The sequence below is a fragment of the Suhomyces tanzawaensis genome (assembly GCF_001661415.1).
Source record: "Suhomyces tanzawaensis NRRL Y-17324 unplaced genomic scaffold CANTAscaffold_10, whole genome shotgun sequence".
In the NCBI taxonomy this organism is placed as follows: domain Eukaryota; kingdom Fungi; phylum Ascomycota; class Pichiomycetes; order Serinales; family Debaryomycetaceae; genus Suhomyces; species Suhomyces tanzawaensis.
Genome location: NW_017963645.1, coordinates 161 through 14,642, shown reverse-complemented (window position 1 = coordinate 14,642; position 14,482 = coordinate 161). Strand labels below are relative to the sequence as shown.

General features: G+C 43.2%; 6 protein-coding genes across 6 annotated transcripts in view; 3 read left to right on the top strand and 3 right to left on the bottom strand.

Annotated features, from left to right (window-relative positions):
* Nucleotides 1–2,571: 2,571 nt before the first annotated feature.
* On the top strand, nucleotides 2,572–5,139 carry VPS35 (retromer subunit; the record flags this gene model as incomplete). Its single annotated transcript, XM_020210760.1, has 1 exon — nucleotides 2,572–5,139. One exon carries the CDS (start codon nucleotides 2,572–2,574, stop codon nucleotides 5,137–5,139), a length of 2,568 nt encoding a protein of 855 aa, XP_020061738.1.
* A 1,274-nt stretch (nucleotides 5,140–6,413) lies between these two features.
* On the bottom strand, nucleotides 6,414–7,409 carry CANTADRAFT_35195 (tRNA splicing endonuclease subunit; the record flags this gene model as incomplete). Its single annotated transcript, XM_020208622.2, has 2 exons — nucleotides 6,414–6,868; nucleotides 7,169–7,409. Coding segments are annotated over 2 exons (696 nt in total), but the record flags the coding sequence as incomplete, so codon positions are not given.
* Nucleotides 7,410–8,639: 1,230 nt separating this feature from the next.
* On the bottom strand, nucleotides 8,640–10,370 carry CNT (Cntp; the record flags this gene model as incomplete). Its single annotated transcript, XM_020210753.1, has 1 exon — nucleotides 8,640–10,370. One exon carries the CDS (start codon nucleotides 10,368–10,370, stop codon nucleotides 8,640–8,642), a length of 1,731 nt encoding a protein of 576 aa, XP_020061736.1.
* A 47-nt stretch (nucleotides 10,371–10,417) lies between these two features.
* On the top strand, nucleotides 10,418–11,020 carry CANTADRAFT_147648 (uncharacterized protein). The gene has a single exon (XM_020206315.1). The coding sequence runs from the start codon at nucleotides 10,540–10,542 to the stop codon at nucleotides 10,918–10,920; it is 381 nt and encodes a 126-aa protein (XP_020061735.1). The 5' UTR covers nucleotides 10,418–10,539; the 3' UTR covers nucleotides 10,921–11,020.
* Nucleotides 11,021–13,015: 1,995 nt separating this feature from the next.
* On the top strand, nucleotides 13,016–13,765 carry CANTADRAFT_27664 (uncharacterized protein). The gene has a single exon (XM_020208181.1). The coding sequence runs from the start codon at nucleotides 13,403–13,405 to the stop codon at nucleotides 13,637–13,639; it is 237 nt and encodes a 78-aa protein (XP_020061734.1). The 5' UTR covers nucleotides 13,016–13,402; the 3' UTR covers nucleotides 13,640–13,765.
* Nucleotides 13,674–14,482, bottom strand: part of CANTADRAFT_147616 (uncharacterized protein) — a 969-nt gene continuing 160 nt past the window's right edge. The window contains exon 1 of the mRNA XM_020206314.1: nucleotides 13,674–14,482. This exon is cut by the window's right edge and continues 160 nt beyond it. Within this exon, the coding sequence (XP_020061733.1) occupies nucleotides 13,707–14,387 (681 nt within the window). The 5' untranslated portion in view covers nucleotides 14,388–14,482 and the 3' untranslated portion in view covers nucleotides 13,674–13,706.

Below are 14,482 nucleotides of genomic sequence, written 5' to 3'. Positions count from 1 at the left end.
ATACTACCTGCACGAGCATAGAGGCAGTTCCCCGAGAAACGGCGGAAGCCAGATGCAAGGGACTTATTTAACCCCGATTTAACAAAATATGGTCAATACATGTCATTTTTTGTTGCAAATTTAGACATGTTTCGTGCAAAGCAACTCGTAGTACTGTATCCGTTCTTAAATAGTTTGTAAACATCCCAACTAGCCGTTTTTTCTCCAAAATTTTAGGCTTTTCATACTTCTGTCGACATCAATTCACTGTGCCAACAGAATTCAACTCATGTCCCTTTGTCCAATAATTTTATCCGTTAAACACTTACTATTACGGAACCTATATACTCGGTGTTTCCTTTTCACGATTTTTTTAATGGTTTATATAGGGCCATAAAATTCGACTACAATGGCAGAATATATTATGAATAATCATAAGTGAGTGCTGACTTGAGGGACGATAAAAGATGAGAACTTTCATGAACAAATCTATAAATTAATTTATCATCACGAGTTGGAATACTAAGCTATCACTCTTTACCTTTGTGTTCTCTGTAGTTGGGTTTGGATGCCATAAGCTTGCAAATATCTACTTTATTGGTAATAGTCCCAGAGCATGACGTAATGGTGTAGAGCTTTGCAACGGTTAGGCGATTTTTAAGCTCACAGTATGCTATTTGTTTTAGATTATTAGGTATGATATCAGCATTGGTTAGTTACTTCTTTTTGTTGTGTCAATTAGCAGTAATCTACGATAAATACAGAGTAGTCAGCCATTCTGCTAATTTACTCCACAACTTTCAAAGAAGAAATTATCTAGTTTTGTAGAAATGTAGCGGTAAATTTTAAAATTGTTATCGTTTCACACCACACTGAAGAGTCCCTAACCGAACTGTGGAGAACTTCCAGCAGGTCACTTAGGCTATTGATGAGCGGTTAGTGCGAAGCATTCGACTCTTAGTTTGATACCTTATTTGAAATTGTGACGATGAATATGTGTATGGTTTCTACAGTGTAGACTATGGAAATTCTTTAGATAGTATTTAATACATACATACTAGGGGCCATCAGAAGACTTTACAGCTGTATGAAGGCTGAGCAACGCATCGTCCGAATCAGATCAATCACTCTCGATAAAATTGCATTACTCTCGATTTGAATTACTCTCGATTTGAGTTACTCTCGATTTGGATTATTCTCGTTTTCTACTTATCTCGATTAGGGATACTTAAATTAGGACTACTCTCGATTAGGACTACTCACTATTAGTTCGAACTACTCGTATCTAAAACTCTCTCAATGGTATTATCCTCCATTTGGTACGTATCGAAGCATGGATGAGGACGACGATTGCTAAATAGGATAATAGAAGAAGAACATAGTTTTACTGCCCTAGCCTTCGAAGACCAATCTCCCGATGAAACGTGTTGTTGGGATCGGAACATCCACACTACAGTACTTTGTAACGAAATGGATAATAGTGTTGGAACATACGTCCTAAGCGACATTATGGCGCGACATCATAATTCTAACGACATTATGAGAAACGCGACATTGATGAAATACGACATAAAATTCCGCTNTAGCAAAGTTGAAAATAAGACGAGCTTACATCATGATGTTAACAGGACAACAACCATTGTCATTCATACGGCAAAAGCTTAAGATGAAACAGGCCAAGACAGAATGAACGAATCCAGCTGNTGGGCAATTACCAAAAAGAACGAAAGTAATCGCTCAACTGAAAACAGAGACGGAAAGAACGGGTGAAAATACTCCCGTACGGATCCGATGAAAGAGATTAAAATTAGTATAAATTAAGCAGTAAATCCCAGAGATTAATGGGTGTGCCGAATAGTATTAGATTGTGTGTTACAATATTATTAAATAAATATTTACATATAATAGTCTTCTTCTCAAAGAGCAAAAGTACACCTGCACACAGAATCTAAATTCTAACAAATAGTAAGTGTAGGTCACGCGACCAAGATCACGCGACGCCACCAGCCAGCGATCACCAACCCCTGTCTGGCTTTACGAACTACCTCCTCCCAACCGTACTGGCTACCAATTGGCCCTTCCCTCTGTGCATCAATTCAAACCCTCCAGCTAGACCCTCTGCCTTTTCGTTGCCCCAATCTGCACTTCTTGTTAGCCGAATCCACTATTCCAATTGGCGTATCAGTAGGAGTTATTACTGCTGGGAATCTGATCGAATCACACTTGTTTTAGCTTCGAAATATCGAGAATCAGCCCGATTGCGCTGAATTGTCTTGCTTTTTTGGATTTCACGTTGATTTACGCTTGAAAAATCCAGTTACTTGTCATAATCGGTAATTATTCAGTTTGACAACATCTTCACCTCGATAGTCTAGGTAAGGAATCACAGAGAGGACACGACTAGACCTCGCTAGCTCCCCATTAGTTTACTGCCACAATCTGGAAATTTAGTTGTTGTTGGATACTGACAGTAGAAATACAGCTGCTACCAGTTCCCTCTACAGCCGACATCCTTTATCATATCAGAACTGAGCTTACTGCTTGAACTACCACTTCGTACTTATTCGTCCACCAGAAACCCAATTGCCAGCCATGTCCCTCCAGTCCTCCATCAACACCATCAACCAGCAGTCAGGTCTCATGAAGCAGAACCTCAACGACAACAACCTCCTTCAGGCTCTCAAGCACTGCCTGAACTTCCTCAATGAGTTGCGAATTAACAAACTCTCCCCCAAGCAGTACTACGAGATATACATGATGGTGTTCGACTCGTTGGAAGTGTTGCTGAACCACTTGGCGCAAACTACCCAGAAGAAGAAAAAGAAAGACACTCCCTACTTGGCTGACTTGTATGAGTTGGTGCAATATTCCGGAAATATCATTCCCAGGCTCTACATGATGATCATGGTTGGAACCACCTACATGGCCACTCCTGGAGCACCAACCAAGGAAATAATGAAGGACATGATCGAGATGTGTCGAGGCGTCCAGCACCCCATCAGAGGCTTGTTTTTGAGGTACTACTTGTCGCAGAGAATCAAGGACTTATTGCCTTTGGACAACGAGGAAGACTTCAACGAAACCGTGCATTTCTTGGTGTCCAACTTCATAGAAATGACCAAGTTATGGGTGCGCCTCCAGCACCAGGGCCATTCATCCGAGCGGGAGTTAAGGTACAAGGAAAGAAAGGAATTGAAGATTTTAGTAGGCTCCAACCTCGTTCGTCTTTCACAAATCATCGACGATTACCAGGGAGGCGAATCGTACTCTAGCATCAATTACTACGCGGAAAATATTCTACCAACCATCACTGAGCAAATCATCCAGTGTCGTGACCACTTGGCCCAAAGCTATTTGATTGATGTGTTGATCCAGATTTTCCCGGATGATTTCCACTTTGCTACCTTGCCGTTCTTATTGAATGACGTGTTCATCAACCTCCATCCTCTCCTCAAGAAAAGCGAGTTGGTGGCCACTCTTATTGAAAGATTTGTTAATTATCATAACAATGAGGCAGAAATGGTGGGCAAGCTTTCTCTTGAAAATAAACCTCAAGTTGATTTATTTCCAATTTTTTGGGACTTTTACGTCAAGCTCCATGAGATGGACTCCGAACTTCCAATAGATGAACATTCCATATTCCTACAATCGTTTATCACCTTGTCTTTAACTTACTACCCTGATAATTATCAAAATTTGGACACCATCTATCAATTTGCCACTGAAAAGTTAGCAACAAAAGAATCTGGATCAGAAGAGCAAGATTTATGGTTCCGCTTATTGGTTGCACCAATCCAACACTTCCAATCTATCAAGACATTGTTCAAACTTCCATTCTTTTTTGAGTTTTATCACAAGTTGACGAGTGTCCAATATCAAAAACAACTTTCGTTGGAAATTATCAACAAGCTATTGTCGGATAAAAATGAGCAGTTTTCCACCACCGAAGATATTGATGGAATATTCAAGTACCTATTGGTGTTGATTAAAGACCCAACTGAAAAATTGGATACAGCGAAGAATTTGGGGATTACGAAAACATATAAAGTCAACAACGGGGAAGGGATTGTCACACAAGAGTTTTTAAGTAACCAAGAAAAGATATGTAAGGTTATCCACTTGATTGAAACCCCAACGGATCCTTTCAAAAACATTTCCAACTTGATGTATGTAAGGAAGAAATATTTGAACAAAGAATTCAAGAATATTATCTACACTTATCCAGCACTTATCATGAAGATTTTGAACAAGTTGAGATTGATCGGTTACTATGTTGCTGAATTGAAAAAGCAAGGAAAAGACATAACTCACCAGGAGTTGTTGATCACATCTAATTTCAAGAACTTATCAGTTATTATCGACGAGTTGTACCATTACCATCAAGAATATCATTCAGAATTGATATTGAAAATCTATTTGAATGCAGCATCAGCAGCTGATCAATTGAGCCAGCAATCCTTGAGTTATGAGTTATTCAATCAATGTTTCGTTGTTTATGAAGAGAATTTGATTTTGAACCCATCTCACAATAATCGTCAAATAAACCCTCACGATTCTTTAGGAGAGGCTTCGGTTCCATACCAATCAATCTTACTGATCGCAGACAAGTTGTACACGTTGAGAAATTTCAACAAGGAGAACTATGAGAATTTAATTACCAAACTTACCTTGTATGGATCCAAGTTATTGAAGAAACAAGATCAATGTCGTGCAGTCTACTTCTGTGCTCATTTGTGGTGGTGGTGTGCTTATTTGCCAGATGAGCAAGACAATAATAGTAGAGAGAATGTGGACGACGACTTCAAACGGATTTTGGAATGTTTACAGAAGGCATTGAGAGTCGCAGATTCATGTATGGATCCATATTTGTCATTGAAGTTATTCATTGAAATTCTCAACAGGTGTTTGATTTTCAACGTCGCTGATGATGAAGGAAATACCGTTATTGATGCCAAATACATCAATGGCTTGATTGATCTTATCAGGACTAACATTGATAATTTGAATGATGAGGAAGATCCTGCTAGGGCCTTTAATGAAGAGGACGAAAACAACCAAGAAGCAAGATTGTTCAGATTCAGTAGAGAGTACTTCCAAAGAACCTTGGAGTATATTGCGGAAGAGCAACAGGCCGATGTTTTTGAAGGCATAGTTGTATGAGCTTGCTAGCGAGTTTAAGCCAGGTATGCGACTGTGAATGAGATATCCTGGAAGCCTAAGCGTAAGAAAAGAATAATGAAATAGTCAGAATTGCACTGGAATTGATTGGAAATTGCCAGATGCACTGAATAGTCGATTATGTTGTTGTTGCCAGATTCATTCTGTCAAAGCAACTGGTTCGATTATCGAAATAGCTATGATATAGGTGATAAATTTCTAACTTGAAATATATATAGGATTTAATAGTATTCGCCTCTAGTACCAGAATCCTCAGTGAAATCACATAATTGTCTATACAGCTTGTAAGCTATCAAATCGCCCGATTCAATCAAGTTATTCGGTGATAAGAGTCGTTGATAAATATATTCATGAAAATTGTGCTCAAAATAGCTAGTTGGGTATTTACTATTAAGCTCGTTAGCTAAGAAACCCTGAATTGTATATCTAGACAAGGACTCAGATGCACATAAACTATTAGATAATTAACAAATAGATATTATTGATCCTCTGGTTTCTGTAGCAGTTCAGACTAAACGTTCTGGATTGTATTCTTATAACTGGCAGAGGGTAGGATAAAGTTTGAAGTTAGAGACGATCTCGATGAGCTAACTGGTCATGATTGATTTCGTCAGAACCAACTGGACTGCTGGGTTATAGCTAGTTATGCGTAATGGAAAGACTATTGTCAATACCGATTCCACTGATGAAGAAGCAATCTACCAATTGGACTTAATGACTTTCTGGTCCATTTTAATGAATAAACTTTACCTTCCAGTATTAGGGCATACAAGAATGTGCTGGACCCAACACTTTATGATACGTAGATATTAGTTTGAAGTCAAAAGAATTTGTCGCCGATTGGATCGAACGAATGAGACTATTATTTCATCAATTATAATATTCTATAGGAATAAATCACTAGATTCTCCAATACTTCTGTTAAATATTCCATCTGAGAACAAGCTTAAAATACAGATACATCTGGAAGAACTAGGGCTATTTTACGAGAAAACTGCTCCCATCACAGAAAGTATTCTCCGCAGACATTAATGAATAAATACACCCAATATATTTCCCACGCATAATTGCCGACCCCGACCTATTAATGCTAACAAATTCACCCAAAATGAAATAAAGACAATCACCACAAAACGAATACCCTTAGGACCAATTAATGAATACATCCACCTAAAATGAATAAATTGTTCAAAGGCTGATCCAGGCCTTTTGATGCTATAATCAACCACTAGTAAGCCCACTAATGCACAATACACTTAGCCAAAACCAGCCCATTCCACCGAGAAAGCGAGCTTCTTGGGTTCACTAAATATTTCACTCTCCGTAGCTTCTGGCTGTTCCATATCGTCCATTATCACATAGTTTTTCTTGACTCCCGTGGCCAATCTTCCTCCTACCACCAAATCATTGACGTTGATGTGGCCGAACTTGACGATGGAGTACGAATGGAACTTTAACGGGTCGCCAGGGTAGATCACCAAATCGCCTCCAAACTTCAAGCCTGGACTGATGAAGTAGCCCATTTCTTTGAGGAACTTGAAGGAGAGGTAATTTGACACGAAGGCGGGGGTGACTGGGAGGCGGTTGAGGTAGTCGTGGGAGGACACCTCGAAGGGGGAAAGGGAATTGGTAGACGAGAGTGTATCGTGGGAAGGTGTATTCTGTGGGGAAAGTGCATCTTGGGAAAGTGCATCTTGGGAAAGTGTATCTTCTGGCGAAACTGTATTGTCGGCGACTCCTGGAACCGTATCAGCTTCTGGAGAAAGTGCACTGTCGGCGTGTTCTCGTACTGTGCTGTCGGCATCTGCCGAAGAAACTGTAATGTCTTCTGGAAGAACCCTTTTGTCACTTTCTTCTCTTCCACCTTCTTCTCTTCCACCTTCTTCGCTTCCACCTATCCTCCCATTACCGTCTCCCTCCCCATCATTTGGGATCATCACAAAGTTCGCCTGCTCGGACTCCACAAACCCCCCGTCCTTAAGAAGAACCTCGTGCCTCTGACCTGTCCGACTCAGAAACTGTCTGTACTTGACGTAGTCGACCAAACGGGCCAACCCCCGATCGAGCAACCAGAGCACCTCCCAAATCTGGAGTCTCAATGGTACTGATAGATAGAAGTTCTGCTGGGGATACTGGGCCAAAGTGCCGATGAGCACTCCCAACACTCCGTGCTCCCGCAACGTCCTGATGTCGTTGACATTGAACACGAGCACCTCGGGATGGCTGGAATTGATGAGTGGAAGTAGCACCGGCGGTATGGTGGGCATGGTGTCGGGGAGGATTTGGTGGGGGCCGTTTCTCAGATGTCGGGATGGCGATGAGCGCGCGTCTGACAGACACCGTTAAACGGGGAAGTGCGGGAGTCCGGGAAAGGAGGCTGGAAACGGCTGGAAACGGCTCTGGGTGGTGGCTGGAGAAAGTAGTGCACCCCGGAGGCTGCTAGGGGCGCACCAATGGCTGCCAGGGAGATATTAGCGGCTGCTAGAGGATGCTATTTTCTGCCAGAGCAGTGACGGAAGACAGATGCCCTCCTCCAGTGTCTGTCCCCTCCCTGCAGGAGTCCCCCGCTGGTGCGTGCACCTACAAGTCGGCATGACATGGAGCCGTGCATGGACAGGAAATTCCCTTCTTGCTTTCCCCGACATGGTCTTGGCACCAGACGGCTGCAGCCAAAAAATATCTTCGACAATTTTGCTACGCCTTATCGTCACCGATTGGCACCCCAACCTATTGAATCAGCAGACTAAGATAAGGCGCTGGGCCGCCCAACACCACCACCATCAGTGACCCTTTCCAGCACGGCTCCAAACCATCCTCGCCAGCGCCCCCAGACTCCGCAGGCCCCGCCAGAACGAGGTTTATGGTGGTGATTGCAAAATGAATTGGAATACTCGACGAGTATCACTCTGAGCACCCTGCGCTAATAAATTAGTCTCGCCAATGTGCCACTAGCCGCAGGCCGAGTCAGTTTGGTAATTTAGACAGTAGCTGCACAGTAGCGGCTGGTCAGATATTTTTATGTAGCAGTTGTTTTGTGAGAGTAATCAATTATTATGTCTACTTGCTTCAAATGTCACCGTTATCAATTATTTGACTCTAACGCTATAAATATCAGTCGTCAATAATTATTGTTTCTACTTTCTATAATTGTGAGTTGTTATCAGTTATTACGTGTACGACTACTAAGAACTGAACAGTCAGTCATTATCAATTATTATTACTTCAACTTCTTCTTCTACGGAAGTCCTTGTTGTGTCCCCCAGGTTGTAGCCAGTAATTCAGTCGTTATCATTAAAAAGCTTTCATGCTACAATCGTCAGTTTTGTATCGTTCAGCTACAAGAATCCATACTGTAGTCCAATTGGCTTTATCACCATCTATCAGTGATTAGCGATTCCTCTATTGCAAATATCTTGCTCTACTGCACATTTTCAGTCATTATCAATTATTATCTACTTGCACAATTCGGTCATTATCACTATTTATGCGTTGTTGGCTGGGCCCAAGTTGTAGCCACCCAAGTCGTGGATAAGCATACCGGCAATGGCGGCAGAAATGGAGGTACTGATACCACCACTGATCAAGGCAGAGAAAATGGTACTGGCAACATCAGCAGATCTGGATCCTTGGGTCAAGGTATTAAGGACACCCAAGGTGATACCCATGGAACCCAAGTTGGAGAAACCACACATGGCGTAAGTGGCAATCAAGATACCTCTCTTGGACATGTCCTTGTATGGGGATTGGGTCATCATCATGGTGTAGGAAACGTATTCGTTTTGGATGAACTTGGTAGCAAGCAACTTGGAGACGAGGTAAACTTCGTTTCTTGGGGTACCCAAGAGGAAAGAAATTGGGTAGATGATGTAGGACAAGATCAACTCCAAACTGAAGTGGTTGATGCCCCAGAAGTTACCGAACCAGGTCAAGATACCGTTGAACAAGTACACCAAGGCAATAATACACAAACACTGGGCCAACATGGTACCAGCGATTCTGATACCAAGAGTGGCACCCTGGGAGAACGCTTGCAACACGTTCTGGGGCTTGTCGGGGTCGTTTTCGTCGTGTGACTTCTGGATCTGGAATTTTCCGGCAGTCACTGGCTCTTCAGTTTCTGGGTATCTCAACTTAGATACGGCCAAACTGGCAGGAATGGACATGACACAGGAGGTGACCAAGGCCTCTGCGTTAAGACCCAAGCCGATGTAACCAACCAACACAGCACCAGAAATGGTGGAAAATCCAGAAGTCATGACCTGGTGCAACTCGGCTTTGGTCAACAAGGGCATCAAGTCCTTAATCAACACGGCAGACTCACCGATACCAATGAAAGGCGATGCAGCAGCAGCCACAGATTCAGCACCAGAAACCTTCAAAGACCAGAAGAAGAAGTAAGCAAACTTACCAATGGCCCATTGGATAACTCCGAAGTAGTACCAGATGTGCACGAAGGCCACGAAGAAGGCGACCGAGGGCAACACGGCGAAGAAGAACATACCCATGTTGGCGACGTCGTGGTTGGTCAAGAAGGCCACACCTTCCTTGGCGAAACCCAAAAGTTCTCTGGCCAAAACGGAAATGAAATTGAAAATATCGTAACCGGCCGAGGTTCTAAGCACGAACAACGCTACAATGAATTGCATCAACATGCCACCAATGACGGTGTTCCAGTTGATCTTGGATCTGTTGTTGGAGGTAAGGTACAAGCCTGCGATGGCCACGACTATACCGAAAAACGACACCGCACGGTCCTGTCTTTTGGAAAATTCAGTTTCGGTGGGAACAAAACCTCCCACCAACATCACAGCCACGGTGACAGTGGCACCAACAAGCAATCTCTGGTATCTCTGGGGCATGAGCTTGTAGAGACGTTCAGTCACGAAGTACCACACGTATTGGCACTTCGAGAACACCCACGGCAAGATACGCGTGTGGAGGGTGATGAGCCTGATCATGAGCATCCAGTAGAAAACGGTTGGAATCAACCATTTAGGTCTGGTTCTGTCCTGGATCAAGATGGAGAGCCACCAGGCAGTGAAGAATGCACCGACAAAAATGCTGATAGCGAGTTTGTACCAGGGAAATCTGGATTTGATTTTCAGCATGTAGGAGCGGGAGGAGTCTGATTGGGCATCGGTGGACACCTCTTTTTCGAGGGAGACCCCGAGGTCTTTCTCGACGATGTCCTGGTCTTTTCTTGGGGCTTCCATTGGCGAGTGGAGGAGGAGGAGGAGGAGAGGAGTAGACTAGTAGACTAGCAGACTAGTGTACGGTGGGAAGGTAGTCTTTATGTTTGTAGTGCATGCGTTGCGTCAAACAAGACACTGGTAGGCAAAGTGGAGTCTGAAGTTTAAATCTCCAGGATGGGCTTGGTTATATATGCACTGGCTGCAGCCATTTCTTTTGCCATCTCGGGCCAGATGGAGGGGGCCTGCATGCGTGGGCGGGCCTGGCGACATTTTCTCCCGGCGATGGCATCCGCACGGCGGCAGCCAAGACACCGTTATCTGTGCCGCAGCGGCAGCGGACCGGCCAGCAGCGCGTTCTGGAGACTACCCTGGCGGCAAGGGTGTGCCCAGCATGATTGCAGTGGTGGCTACTACCTGCCCTCATCCCCTCGTGTCCTGGTGTCGGCCGCCAGCTAGCCCCACTTTGAGTCTGCATTGCAAAAAAAACCTAAACCTGCGGATCTTGTTTGGCAGAAAAAAAAGCAATTCGCGGAACGGCACTTTAGCCCACAATAGAAACTGGCAACGATAAGAACCCCCGTTCAGCAGCATCTATCAGGCCCTGTTTGAGGCGGACCCGCAGGCCCGTATATGCCGCTGATAACGAGGCCATCTAGGGGCGCTGGGGTAAAGATCTGGCCCGCTGCTGGTCTCTGTACTGGCACTGCCTGGCTCCTACGCCCTGCCTGACAGCCCGCACAGTGCCCCGCACCCCGACACGAATTGCCTGGTTCAGGTCACACGACGGTGGGCCACGAACTTTCTGGCGATCCTACGGAACGGGCCAGGTATCGGTCCGCTACCTACCGGTGTTAAGCAGCGTGTGGATCTCGGATAGTTTACCCCTAGCTTACAGTGTACCCCACGAAGTACCATGTACCCCACGAAGTACCATGTACCCCACAAGCTACCACCCGCTACTCTGGTTGTACTTCCATTTGGATGTACGGGCCTTTTGCTAACCCGTGCAAGGCTGGGCATTTTTCGTTTTCGCAAGCGCTGCGCAGCCTCTGATTCTGGGGGAGGGGGATGGAGGCAAGGGTTTTAATGCATACGTACCCCACCACGACCCGGTCTCCCACCATCGGCTCGTCCTCGGAGCCCCGATTTACACCACCTCCAAGGACAATTGTGTCAGGTAATTGCTGTTGATGAAGGGAAGTATCGACCAATTTCCAACCCCACCTTGGATGCCACTAGAAGCTGGGTCCTACTTTCAGTTTATTTCCACTTGGTGGGTGCTAAGTGTGTTTGATTCTAATTACACCTTTTAACTCCTAATTTCTCAGTCGGGGGCCAATTCTGGCCAACTTCACTGCCTAATCTTAGCTGCTGAAGTGAAGTGATCCGTAATCTCTCGTAGCACTTACCTGTATCGGTTCCGCCTGGTGGTGCCAACTATAGGAATTGATTTCCCCAGGCTTGGTTATCCAAAGTATTGAGCTAACAGTTCTCCGCCCCACAGCATGGACGTGTGGGTCTTTCTTGTTACTCATTTCGGATTTTGAGTGAGTAACGGTCGACTAATCAGGAAGGTACTGTCTTCCCCAGACCCATTTTTTTACGGCCCAAGGCTTAGCCCGTCTGATGCTTAATTTTACGCAGCCCACAGATCTAGAATCGGAATGTTACAGTGTTTCCTGCACCTAGCATGGTTCGAAACACCAGTGGTATTAAGTATGGTCTGTTGGTGATAATTTTGCAAATTTCCAATTTCTCCCATATTTCTTGCACTATTGTCAGTTTGAAAGAGCACAGATGATGCTTGGCTTCTTGTTTATGAACTTTAGCTTGCCAAATCCAATAATACTGGAGTTGACGTAGAATATCTAATCTTTCAACAATAAATGGGATAATTCTGTTAAGTTATGTTTCACTCTAGATATGGATAATTTGCTGTTCAGATAGTGGAACGGTTCAACACCCTCGAATTTTGATTAACTCAGAAATACCTTTTCTGCCGTACAAATTCATCGGCCAGATGATCCTTGTGTTGGTTTGGAGCTGAAACTTATTTGGTAAGGAGAGAAGGAACGGATAGATTGGTTGTAAATTCTTCCACGAGTTAGGATTTTGTATTAAGAAATTTTCGAGAGACAAGACCGAATTCAAGAGTTCAGACTTATTCCTGGAGACACTTTCACTTGTACAATGCTCAATCATTCAAACTCGTCATTGCCTACTATCTTCGATTAAGCCAACCGGAAAATCATTTGCAGAATGAACTTTGATAAACAGAGAGTACGGTCTAATATTCAATTTAATGACAAATTGCGAAAATGCCTGTTGTTGGTGGTGGATGCACTTTTGAAACTATACCGATTCTATTTTTTGTTGATACCAGAATATCCGAAATCAAAACTGATTTAGATGGAGCCAGGAGCTTTACCCCAGTTTTTGATAAGTTTCTTTTAAAGTCAGGGCAATCTAACTTCCACTACCGTGACGCTTGAGGTATAATACTTGTAAACTTAATGGAAATTTGAGTGTGGTTCAAGTTGAATTTACAACAGAGTTCTTTTTTGAATCTTTACATAATACATGTGAAAGTAATGGTCACACTTCTGTTTCTCGTCAAGTCACCAAACAATTTCATATTGCCTGTGATTCCTTTATGCCGATTTAACCAATGAAATAACCGCTGGGACGGTGTCGAGGTAATTAATTGGAATTCAATTTCGAACCTACTAGCTTCCCCACTGGTCCCACAATTTAAAGCAATATTCCTACCAGTCTGTTCCTTTATTCTTATTCTGATAACTAAGCCAAGTGTTCTACTATGAAGACCCACTTTGTTGATTACTGCTAAAAATACTATTTGCCAAGTTTTAGGAATTTCATGAAAGCTCCGATCGTAATCTGGACGTAACTGTTTCACACTGAGATGTTTGAGTTCCCCACATATCCTTAACTTTTTCCCGTATTAAGAACCAAACTATTAAAACTGCTTTTACTATGGCTTTGACAGATTATGACACAACTATCAATATTACAACCAGTGTTGTTACCACCCAATGATTATTAAGACTCCAGTTCCAATGTTCACTAAGAATTCAGCCTGGAATCATTCCAGCAATGTCACTGATTTTGTCATCATTGAATGTCTATTACTACCACTATTTAAAACTTTCCAGCTAAATACTCTGGAAACAATCAGTTTCTACCTTCCCAATAAAAAGGGGATTTTAATTTACTCAGGCTATGGGAAAAACCAAACAGCGAGATTTACAGTTCTTTTTGAAAATCTTTAATCTATCAATTGAATTTTAAGATACCGAAATAATGAATATAAAATGCTGGAGCTGCATTTGAGCAGAATTAGAATGCAAATAATGGAAGCAATGCTAATAAGAGCTTAGAAGCTTGAGGTCTCGATGCCCAACCCTCATAACTGGAAATCGAAGGTATGTATACTGATGCAGAAACAGCTGGGTGACTGTTACTGGATACCATAGTGGTTACTGTGTTGCCATTTTGTTCTGGACTAGAGTTTGAAGTAACCAGTGTAACGGTTACACTAGAATCAGTGGAAGCATTGCTTGAGTTTGGCAATGTAACGGTAGTCGAGTCAACAGTACTAACTGGAATTCCATGGTCTCCACCAGATCTCGAGGGACGGATAGCAGAATTAGACGTCTCTTGAGAATGGGTTGCGGATGGAATCAAAGATGAAGAAGGAATAATTGAATTTGAAATGAAACTTGAAGATTCAACCGAAGGGGAAGATGACAAAATAGTAGTCAAAAGAACCGAAGAAGATGAGGAAGTAGTATCAATACCACTAGAACGTTCTATGGAACTGGAATTCCAAGGAAGTCTTCTAGAACTGCTTGGTGTCAAGGTGACGGAAGAGGTTTGAATGCTGATTGAAACCGGCACTTCGATGATCAAAGTTTCTACACCATCCGTGCCAGTGGCGGTAGTAAATGTAGTGAAGCTACCAGTCCATGGAGAAGTAACGGTAATGCTAGATTTTGGAGCTGGAGTTTCAATTACCATAGTGTTGGTTCCATCAGTTCCAGTTCTAGTAACAGTGGTAGTGAAAGTACCAGTCCAACCTTTAGTGGTAGTGGCAGTTGGAACTGGAACCTCGA

Bases quoted from the DNA above. Each gene is read 5' to 3' on its own strand.
- CANTADRAFT_147648 (XM_020206315.1), top strand. From the start codon at position 10,540: ATGCACTGGCTGCAGCCATTTCTTTTGCCATCTCGGGCCAGATGGAGG.
- CANTADRAFT_27664 (XM_020208181.1), top strand. From the start codon at position 13,403: ATGATTATTAAGACTCCAGTTCCAATGTTCACTAAGAATTCAGCCTGG.